Source organism: Sceloporus occidentalis, unplaced genomic scaffold (genome assembly GCF_023333645.1).
Source record: "Sceloporus occidentalis isolate IW3139 unplaced genomic scaffold, rSceOcc1.0.p SCAF_89, whole genome shotgun sequence".
NCBI classification, from domain to species: domain Eukaryota; kingdom Metazoa; phylum Chordata; class Lepidosauria; order Squamata; family Phrynosomatidae; genus Sceloporus; species Sceloporus occidentalis.
In genome coordinates, this window is record NW_028317069.1 from 1,474,446 (window position 1) to 1,487,274 (window position 12,829).

Here is a 12,829-nt window from a genome sequence, read left to right on the forward strand (position 1 = left end):
TTCAGACGAGACGCGAATAAGTCTATTTCCATCGGACCCCATAGGCGCTGAAGCTTCTGAAAGACAAAAGGGTGAAGTCGCCAATCCCCGGAATCCCGGAGGAAACGAGAGTTCCAATCCGCCGTGAAATTGGAGAGACCGGGGATGTGTACAGCGGTAACTGAGATCCCATGAAGAAGGCAATATCTCCAGAAGTCTCTTGCGAGACAAGCCAACAGCCTGGATTTCGTGCCCCCGAGGTGGTTGATATAACGCACCGCAGCTACGTTGTCGAGCTTCAGAAGAATGGAACAACGGGCATCGGAAGGTGCTAGACTCCGGACGGCGAACGAACCCGCCAAGAGCTCCAGACAGTTGATGTGGAGGTATGATTCCTCCAAGGACCACCTGCCGCCTGTAGATACAGTCCCGTAACGCGCTCCCCAACCATGTAAGCTTGCGTCCGACTCGATAACTACGTCGGGAGTGGTACCGAAGATGGCCCTGCCGTTCCAGGCCTCCATGTGGGACAGCCACCACATCAGTTCGTCTTTGGATTCGTCGTCTAGAGATACACAGCTTTCGTAGGAGGGAACGGAAGACAACGAAGAAGTTTTTAGTCTTTGCAGTGCCCTGTAATGGAGAGGGCCTGGAAATATGGCCTGAATGGACGAGGACAACAGACCTATCATTCGTGCAATCTGACGCACGGTAACCACTGGAGTGCGCAGCAATCTCCTGATCTCTTTCTGGATAGCCGAGATCTTGGCCTGAGGAAGGAACAGGGACTGCTGAACTGAGTCTACCTGAAACCCCAGAAATTCCATCGTCTGCGAAGGCACGAAACAGGATTTCTCTCCATTGATGAGAAAACCCAAGGACTGGAGAAGGTGGAGAGACCAATCGAGATGTAGACGGAGAAGAGAAGGGGACTGAGCCATAATAAGGATGTCGTCCAAATATATTATCAGCCGCACCCCCCGAGAACGAAGGAAAGCTACCACCGGCTTCATCACTTTCGTGAAACACCACGGGGCCGACGAGAGACCGAAGGGAAGGCAGGTGAACCGCCATTTCTGATCGTCCCATAGGAACTGAAGAAAATCCTGATGAGAGGACGCGATTGGGATCGTGAAGTAAGCATCTTGAAGGTCCAATTTCACCATCCAATCCCCTGGCAACAAGAGGTCTCTGAGGCAATGGATCCCTTCCATTTTGAAGTGGTGATACACCACAAAAGCATTGAGGGGACGTAAATTGATGACCGGACGGACACCCCCTCCCTTCTTTGGAACCAGGAATAGAGAGCTGACAAACCCGGGAGAAGACATGGGGATAGGAACAATAGCCCCTTTGCGGCAAAGTGATCTTACCTCTTCTGAAATGAGACGCCTTTGAAGGGCTGGAAACTGGGGGGAAGGCGGAAGCCGAGCCTGTCGAGGAAAAACGGTCAGTTCTAAATGATAACCTTGGACAGTATTTAACACCCAAGCGTCCGAGGTAATCTGAGCCCAGACGTGGACAAAATGCGCCAGACGACCACCCACTGTCGCGAGAGGAAGGGAAAAAGGACTTACCGTAAGGGCGTCTGGATGGGAAGTAACCTCTGGGACCTCTTGTGGATCCAGGACGACCTCTGGAAGGAAAGAAGGGCGTCGATCGATGCTCGGGGATCTGGCGCTGAGAGAAGGAGCCTCTATAGTTTCCAATGAATCTGGAACCACGGCCGGACGAACGGCCCCTGCTTCGCCCAGCCCCTGCAAAAACCTTGGGGGCGAAAACTTTTCTCATGGAAGACTGGGCCTTATCAAGGGCAGTAAAGGTCTTAACGAAGGAACCGACGTTCTTAACGAACGAGTCACCAAACAAGAGCCCCTTGGCCGAAGGGCCCGGTTCCTGAGTAGCCATGTTGACGAGCTTGGGCTCGATTTTAATCAATATGGATTTGCGCCTCTCGGCACAGAGGGCGGCATTCGCATTGCCCGTTAAACAGACCAGACGTTGAAGCCAGCCGAGGGCTTCGTCAAAATCAAAGGTATCAGGGGAGGCCTTGCCCGCCTCAAGCAGCTCAAAAAGTTTGGTAATGGGGCCGAAACCGTCCAGGAGTTTGTCCTGACAGTGACGGAGTGAGAACTCCAAGCCCTTTCTGGGTTTCCAACCGGTCTTAGAAAGGAACTGAATAATTTGAGGGTCCACCTCGGGGGTCTTACAAACCTCATCAGGAACGATAGGCCGAGGGCATTCAGCCCTAAGCTTACGCCTACTCTCTTTAGAGAGAGGCTTGCGCACTCGGAGTGCGAGATACTGCGCAATGTGAGCCGGTGGATCCCACTCGGCCGACCTCGGGTGACGCAAGGTATCCGGATCAAAAAGTGGGTTGCCGTGTGGGTCTTTGACATTATCATCAGTGTCCCCAGGGGGGACAAGGGAATGGGCCACATCATCCTCAGCAGAACCCATGGCCAACCCAGGGGAGTCATCCCCATCAGACAAATCAGAACCCGGGTCTTTATAGGAATCAAGATCATCACCACTCTCATCAGACTCAGATGAATCTATTTGAGCCTTAGCTCTTTTCCAATGTCTGGCCGCTTTTGTCCGGTCAGGGACTCTTTTGCGCGGTACACCAGCGCACTCAGGGACAGGAGCAGTAACATTGTCCATCATGACAGAAACATGGCTGTCAGTCACGAGTGGGGATAAATGTTTAGTCTTAGAAAGGGCCTTTTTGCCCAAGGGAGGAGGGATGGGCACAGCTACAGGAGCTGAGGAAACAGGCACCTGGAGTAAAGCCTGCTGGATAGATTGTGAAATCGAATGGGACATAACACCCATGGCAGAAGACAATGCCTTAGTGATAGAGTGAGACATGGTGGCATCCAATAATGATTGAAAATCCTCTGAGGATAGAGGATGGGAATCATCATCATGATTCCTACTAGAGGAGCCAGTAGCACCAGCAGGGGCAGCCTGATCGTTCAAACGATCCATGATAATTAATTAGAGCCACAGAAATGTCAGAAACAACAAAGGAAACCTGTGAAGGGTTGAGTAACCCGTAGGGAAGCAAAACGAGGAACCGTAACGCCAAACGAGACGAAACACACCAGCAGTACTGAGGAGAAATCTGAAGACACGCGCCAACAGAAAATGGCCGCCGCGCGAGACACAGCGCATGCGCGAGACGCAGCCGCTGGCCGAAAGGCCGATGACGCGGCAGCAAAGAAAACCGACAGATACGCGCCAAGGAAAGAGGCCGCTCTGCTGAAGGGCAGAGCGGCGGCGCGAACGAACGCACCCGCCGACAAAACCGGCCGAAGACGCGGCAGCTCAAGAAAGAGCACCGCGACCCGGAAAAGCAACGGAGGAACCTAAAGGTAAGGGGACCTACAAGGGAGAAAAAACGGCAGGCACAATAACGAATAAAGGGAAGATAAGGTATACGGAGAAAGCAACAATGAAGGCAGGAAAAAAGGCAGTAAGAGATCAATATGAAATTAATATATGAAATAATATATGAAATTAATAATAATCAATAATAAAATCAAATGTATAAAACACACAAAGAGCAAATATACTTAACTGTCCGCTGAGGGAGCAGCAAGAAAAGAGGAAGTGCAGCAGTGTCTCTCACCTTTTGATATGTTGGATCTATGCTGATTGGTTGATATGTTATGGCACTTTATATATGTTTTTCTCTTCAGTTAACTGCTTCCCTTGTTTTTTGCTGCTGAGGGAGTAGTAATAAAGAAAGAGAATGCACTATAATAGGAGCCTCCGTGTCCTTAATAAAATTGAAATTATTGGTTTGGATTTAAAACAGTACTAGAAAGGATGCATTTAGTTTTAAAAGTGTTGAATCCAGAAGCGATGGAACAGCACTTTTAATGAGCAGTTAATGTGTTTAGATATTACATTCCCTTTACCAAACACAAAAATGCCTTCATTCTTACTGCCTGTTTACTCTCTATACGCTACCTATTACCCAACTACCAATTCCAACCAGGCACCAACCAGAATCACATAACATGCAAGTAGTACAGCGGCTCACATGGAGAGTGTTAGCTGCGCTAAAGATAAAGGATTTAGATTGTGTGTGTTAGTGTATGATGTTAGGATTTGATGTTATTGTTCGTAAGCAAGCCTAGAGTTAGTGGAGCTGGGAGGAGGAAGAGTGTGTGTATGTGTTAGAGTGAGTTTGTGTGTTGGTTACATGGGTGAGGTGGTACCAAACAAATACTGCTCCCGGTGTGGGTGCGTGAGCGTGTGTGTAGGTGCGTGAGCATGGATGTGTAGGTGCGTGAGCATGGATGTGTAGGTGCGTGAGCATGGATGTGTAGGTGCGTGAGCATGGATGTGTAGGTGTGTGTGAGAGCATGTTTCACGTAGGTGTTTGTGTGTGAGCATGTTTCACGTAGGTGTTTGTGTGTGAGCATGTATGTGTAGGTGTGCAATTTGAGTAAGTGTGTTTACATATGTGTACCAGAGTGTATGTTGGAAGGGGAGGGGCAAGAGGCAAAAAAGACACAAACAAGTTGTGAAGTTGGGGGGCCCAGGGGCAATTTTCGCACAAGGGCCCTGTGGTTTCTTGTTACGCCCTTGCATAAAAATATAATTCAAAAGGGATTATATTTCATGTGAGCTATTTCTCTCTGAGCCATATTGACTTCAGATATCAATAAAGTAGTTAAACACAATTCTAAATTATACCATAAACAGCACCCTTTTAGCAGAAAGCGTGTGTTTACTAATCAATGGAAAAAAGCAAATTCGAGCTTCCCCGTTGCGCAACACTTACCGGCAGACTCACACTCCTGATACTCTTGGTCCATTTGTATAATCTTTTTAAAATAGATGGAATATTAATTACCATTAATACAATTGCTATCAATACCCGTCCTATAATGAAATACAAAGCAAGTAGATCATCTACTCCTCGTCGTTAATCATTTCAATCAAAGCCACTGGATTTTTTCCCCTAATCTTCCTTCCATATATACTATACAAATGTGTAGTATACATGGAATAATAAGTTTTAATAATAAGTTTTCCCCATAACTTATTAAAACCACGTTGTCTATTTTTTCGTGCAGTGCTTCTTAATAATACATTTGAGAATTCGAATGCGTTTCTCCACCGTGGGATCCTCTATACAGACTTGGGCTTGTGGGCTGAAGCAGCATTTGACTTTGAACGTGTTCTCGCTCTCGATAGGTACGTTGCTTGACCTTTTATATTACAGTTTTTGTTTGACTATTTCAAATACAAATGACATTCTCCCGATTACGGAATTAGAATTGTCTGTGAAACGGATTTTGTATTGTCAAGATATTTAGAAGTCATTTTGTAATTGGCAATGATGTTGCGCGGGGGATTCTTAATTTTTTGTACACTACACGATCCACTCTTAATGTTGTTCCCCAGGACTATAGCTTTGGCCCACGTGAATCTGGGTCTGATTTCTCTGCAGCATCAGAATCGATATCCTCAAGCGATCCGTCACTTCTCGGCAGCGCTAACAGTAAATCCCATTTACTTACGAGCGTACCTGTGCCGGGCTCAGGCTTTCCAAAAGGTAACCATTGTAGTGCATTCTGCTTTTATAGACAAATGTGGGGCAGGTGTACAGAAACAAAATTTCCATTTCTTAAATGATGGTGGAATTTTCCCCCTAAACTCCTAATTTGTGTACTGAATTTATTTTGTATTTTTAAAATAAAAGGCAACTGTTTCATCATTTTTGTAGCGTGATTTCTTTTTATTCTGTACAGATAGGTGATTTGCAAAGTGCTTTAAGAGATATCACACGTGCTATCCATTTGTGCCCAGACTCCCCTCAACTCTACATCTTAAGGTAAGTGGTTATTAATGTATCTGATCTCTCGTAGGTATACAGTTGTTACAAGGACAGGCTGGACCGCGGTGCCAAGGTGGTAATTGACCTCCAGGCCATATTCTTTTAATAGTTGCGGTTCGTAATGGGCCAGTCTGCTTGCGGTGGGGGCATGTAACATGACATAATGTGACCCCACAGTAGCATACCTCCCAACATTTGTGAAAGAGGGGCTTTTTTTTAAATCTCGCAGAACTCATCAATACAAGCAATTGCACCTTACAATGTCGCGCTTACATTGCAACAAGCTTTTTTGTAAGCACAGCCATGTATATTAAAATAACCAACACCTTGAACTGAATTCCCATGAGGCTCAGACAGACATACTACTTCCATGATGCTGGCTGAGCATCATTGGAAGAGTAGTCCACAGCAGCAGTGTGATTTTTTTATTTTTTTTTATTAAAAAAGGCTAATGTTAGCCTCCCTCCCAGAACCCTTACACACTGCCTTTACACACACCTGCCCATAAACACACATACACTGCCTTTACACACACCTGCCCATAAACACACATACACACATACACTGCCTTTAAACACACCTGCCCATAAACACACAAACACTGCCTTTACACACAGCTGCCCATAAACACACATACACACATACACTGCCTTTACACAAAGCTGCCCATAAACACACATACACACATACACTGCCTTTACACACAGTTGCCCATAAACACACATACACTGCCTTTACACACACCTGCCCATAAACACACATACACTGCCTTTACACACAAATGCCCATATACACACACACATACACTGCCTTTACACACACCTGCCCATAAACACATACACTGCCTTTACACACAGCTGCCCATAAACACATATACACTGGCTTTACACACACCTGCCCATAAACACACATACACACATACACTTCCTTTACACACAGCTGCCCATAAACACATATACACTGCCTTTACACACACCTGCCCATAAACACACACACACACATACACTGCCTTTACACACACCTGCCCATAAACACACATACACACATACACTGCCTTTACACACACCTGCCCATAAACACACATACACTGCCTTTACACACAGCTGCCCATAAACACATATACACTGCCTTTACACACACTTGCCCATAAACACACATACACACATACACTGCCTTTACACACAGCTGCCCATAAATGCACATACACTGCCTTTACACACAGCTGCCCATAAACACACATACACTGCCTTTACACACAGCTGCCCATAAACACACATACACTGCCTTTACACACAGCTACCCATAAACACACACACACTGCCTTTACACACACCTGCCCATAAACACACATACACTGCCTTTACACACACCTGCCCATATACACACATACACTGCCTTTACACACACCTGCCCATATACACACACATACACTGCCTTTAAACACACCTGCCCATAAACACACATACACTGCCTTTACACACACCTGCCCATAAACACAAATACACTGCCTTTACACACACCTGCCCATATACACACATACACTGCCTTTACACACCTGCCCATAAACACAAATACACTGCCTTTACACACACCTGCCCATAAACACACATACTGCCTTTACACACACCTGCCCATATACACACATACTGCCTTTACACACACCTGCCCATATACACACATACACTGCCTTTACACACACCTGCCCATATACACACATACACTGCCTTTACACACACCTGCCCATATACACACACACACACACTGCCTTTACACACACCTGCCCATATACACACACACACTGCCTTTACACACACCTGCCCATATACACACACACTGCCTTTACACACACCTGCCCATAAACACACATACACTGCCTTTACACACACCTGCCCATATACACACACATACTGCCTTTACACACACCTGCCCATATACACACACATACTGCCTTTACACACACCTGCCCATATACACACACATACTGCCTTTACACACACCTACCCATATACGCACACACACTGCCTTTACACACACCTGCCCATATACGCACACACACTGCCTTTACACACACCTGCCCATATACACACATACACTGCCTTTACACACACCTGCCCATATACACACATACACTGCCGTTACACACACCTGCCCATAAACACACATACACACATACACTGCCTTTACACACACCTGCCCATAAACACACATACACTGCCTTTAAACACAGCTACCCATAAACACACATACGCTGCCTTTACACACACCTGCCCATAAACACACACACGCTGCCTTTACACACACCTGCCCATAAACACACACACACTGCCTTTACACACACCTGCCCATATACACACATACACTGCCTTTACACACACCTGCCCATAAACACACACACACTGCCTTTACACACACCTGCCCATAAACACACACACACTGCCTTTACACACACCTGCCCATAAACACACCTGCCCATACACACATACACTGCCTTTACACACACCTGCCCAGAAACACACATACACACATACACTGCCTTTACACACACCTGCCCATATACACACATACACTGCCTTTACACACACCTGCCCATAAACACACACACACTGCCTTTACACACACCTGCCCATATACACACATGCACTGCCTGTACACACACCTGCCCATATACACACACATACACTGCCTGTACACACACCTGCCCATAAACACACACACACTGTCTTTACACACACCTGCCCATAAACACACATACACTGCCTTTACACACACCTGCCCATATACACACATATACTGCATTTACACACACCTGCCCATAAACACACACACACTGCCTTTACACACACCTGCCCATAAACACACATACACTGCCTTTACACACACCTGCCCATATACACACATACACTGCCTGTACACACACCTGCCCATATACACACACATGCACTGCCTGTACACACACCTGCCCATAAACACACACACACTGCCTTTACACACACCTGCCCACAAACACACATACACTGCCTTTACACACACCTGCCCACACACACACATACACTGCCTTTACACACACCTGCCCACAAACACACATACACTGCCTTTACACACACCTGCCCACAAACACACATACACTGCCTTTACACACACCTGCCCATATACACACATATACTGCCTTTACACACACCTGCCCATATACACACATATACTGCCTTTACACACGCCTGCCCATATACACACATATACTGCCTTTACACACACCTGCCCATATACACACATATAGTGCCTTTACACACACCTGCCCATATACACACATATACTGCCTTTACACACACCTGCCCATATACACACATATACTGCCTTTACACACACCTGCCCATATACACACATACACTGCTTTTACACACACCTGCCCATATACACACACATACACTGCCTGTACACACACCTGCCCATATACACACACCTGCCCACAAACACACATACTGCCTTTACACACACCTGCCCATATACACACATACACTGCCTTTACACACACGTGCCCATATACACACATACACTGCCTTTACACACACCTGCCCATATACACACATATACTGCCTTTACACACACCTGCCCATATGCACACACACACTGCCTTTACACACACCTGCCCATATACACACACACACACACACTGCCTTTACACACACCTGCCCATATACACACACACTCTGCCTTTACACACACCTGCCCATATACACATATACACTGCCTTTACACACACCTGCCCATATACACACATACACTGCCTTTACACACACCTGCCCATAAACACACATACACTGCCTTTACACACACCTGCCCATAAACACACATACACTGCCTTTACACACACCTGCCCATAAACACACATACACTGCCTTTACACACACCTGCCCATAAACACACATACACTGCCTTTACACACAGCTGCCCATAAACACACATACGCTGCCTTTACACACAGCTGCCCATAAACACACATACACTGCCTTTACACACACCTGCCCATAAACACACATACACTGCCTTTACACACAGCTGCCCATAAACACACATACGCTGCCTTTACACACAGCTGCCCATAAACACACATACGCTGCCTTTACACACACCTGGCCATAAACACACATACGCTGCCTTTACACACACCTGCCCATAAACGCACATACGCTGCCTTTACACACACCTGCCCATAAACACACATACACACATACACTGCCCATAAACACACATACACTGCCTTTACACACACCTGCCCATAAACACACACAGACACATACACTGCCTTTATACACACCTGCCCATAAACACACATACACACATACACTCCCTTTACACACACCTGCCCATAAACACACATACACTGCCTTTATACACAGCTGCCCATAAACACACACACGCTGCCTTTACACACAGCTGCCCATAAACACACATACGCTGCCTTTACACACACCTGGCCATAAACACACATACGCTGCCTTTACACACACCTGCCCATAAACGCACATACGCTGCCTTTACACACACCTGCCCATAAACACACATACACTGCCTTTACACACACCTGCCCATAAACACACATACACTGCCTTTACACACACCTGCCCATAAACACACATACACTGCCTTTACACACAGCTGCCCATAAACACACATACACTGCCTTTAAACACAGCTACCCATAAACACACATACGCTGCCTTTACACACACCTGCCCATAAACACACATACACTGCCTTTACACACACCTGCCCATATACACACATACACTGCCTTTACACACACCTGCCCATAAACACACACACACTGCCTTTACACACACCTGCCCATAAACACACATACACTGCCTTTACACACACCTGCCCATGAACACACATACACACATACACTGCCTTTACACACACCTGCCCATAAACACACATACACTGCCCATAAACACACCTGCCCATAAACACACCTGCCCATAAACACACCTGCCCATAAACACACCTGCCCATAAACACACCTGCCCATAAACACACCTGCCCATAAACACACCTGCCCATACACACACACCTGCCCAGAAACACACATACACTGCCTTTACACACACCTGCCCAGAAACACATACACACATACACTGCCTTTACACACACCTGCCCATATACACACATACACTGCCTTTACACACACCTGCCCATAAACACACACACACACTGCCTTTACACACACCTGCCCATATACACACATACACTGCCTGTACACACACCTGCCCATATACACACACATACACTGCCTGTACACACACCTGCCCATAAACACACACACACTGCCTTTACACACGCCTGCCCACAAACACACACACACTGCCTTTACACACACCTGCCCATAAACACACATACACACATACACTCCCTTTACACACACCTGCCCATAAACACACATACACTGCCTTTATACACAGCTGCCCATAAACACACACACGCTGCCTTTACACACAGCTGCCCATAAACACACATACGCTGCCTTTACACACACCTGGCCATAAACACACATACGCTGCCTTTACACACACCTGCCCATAAACGCACATACGCTGCCTTTACACACACCTGCCCATAAACACACATACACTGCCTTTACACACACCTGCCCATAAACACACATACACTGCCTTTACACACACCTGCCCATAAACACACATACACTGCCTTTACACACAGCTGCCCATAAACACACATACACTGCCTTTAAACACAGCTACCCATAAACACACATACGCTGCCTTTACACACACCTGCCCATAAACACACATACACTGCCTTTACACACACCTGCCCATATACACACATACACTGCCTTTACACACACCTGCCCATAAACACACACACACTGCCTTTACACACACCTGCCCATAAACACACATACACTGCCTTTACACACACCTGCCCATGAACACACATACACACATACACTGCCTTTACACACACCTGCCCATAAACACACATACACTGCCCATAAACACACCTGCCCATAAACACACCTGCCCATAAACACACCTGCCCATAAACACACCTGCCCATAAACACACCTGCCCATAAACACACCTGCCCATAAACACACCTGCCCATACACACATACACTGCCTTTACACACACACCTGCCCAGAAACACACATACACTGCCTTTACACACACCTGCCCAGAAACACATACACACATACACTGCCTTTACACACACCTGCCCATATACACACATACACTGCCTTTACACACACCTGCCCATAAACACACACACACACTGCCTTTACACACACCTGCCCATATACACACATACACTGCCTGTACACACACCTGCCCATATACACACACATACACTGCCTGTACACACACCTGCCCATAAACACACACACACTGCCTTTACACACGCCTGCCCACAAACACACATACACTGCCTTTACACACACCTGCCCACAAACACACATACACTGCCTTTACACACACCTGCCCACAAACACACATATACTGCCTTTACACACACCTGCCCATATACACACATATACTGCCTTTACACACACCTGCCCATATACACACATACACTGCCTTTACACACACCTGCCCATATACACACATACACTGCCTGTACACACACCTGCCCATATACACACATACACTGCCTGTACACACACCTGCCCATATACACACACATACACTGCCTGTACACACACCTGCCCATATACACACACATACACTGCCTGTACACACACCTGCCCATAAACACACACACACTGCCTTTACACACACCTGCCCACAAACACACATACACTGCCTTTACACACACCTGCCCACACACACACATACACTGCCTTTACACACACCTGCCCACAAACACACATACACTGCCTTTACACACACCTGCCCACACACACACATACACTGCCTTTACACACACCTGCCCACAAACACACATACACTGCCTTTACACACACCTGCCCACAA

General features: G+C 46.7%; 1 protein-coding gene across 1 annotated transcript in view; it reads left to right on the forward strand.

The window, feature by feature from the left end:
- LOC149284674 (uncharacterized) overlaps window positions 1-12,829 on the forward strand; it is a 60,843-nt gene that overhangs the window by 21,836 nt on the left and 26,178 nt on the right. Inside the window, exons 13-15 of the mRNA XM_089496304.1 lie at window positions 5,073-5,193; window positions 5,404-5,554; window positions 5,751-5,833. Coding sequence (XP_089352430.1) covers window positions 5,073-5,193; window positions 5,404-5,554; window positions 5,751-5,833 — 355 coding nt within the window. The remainder of the gene's footprint in view (window positions 1-5,072; window positions 5,194-5,403; window positions 5,555-5,750; window positions 5,834-12,829) is intronic.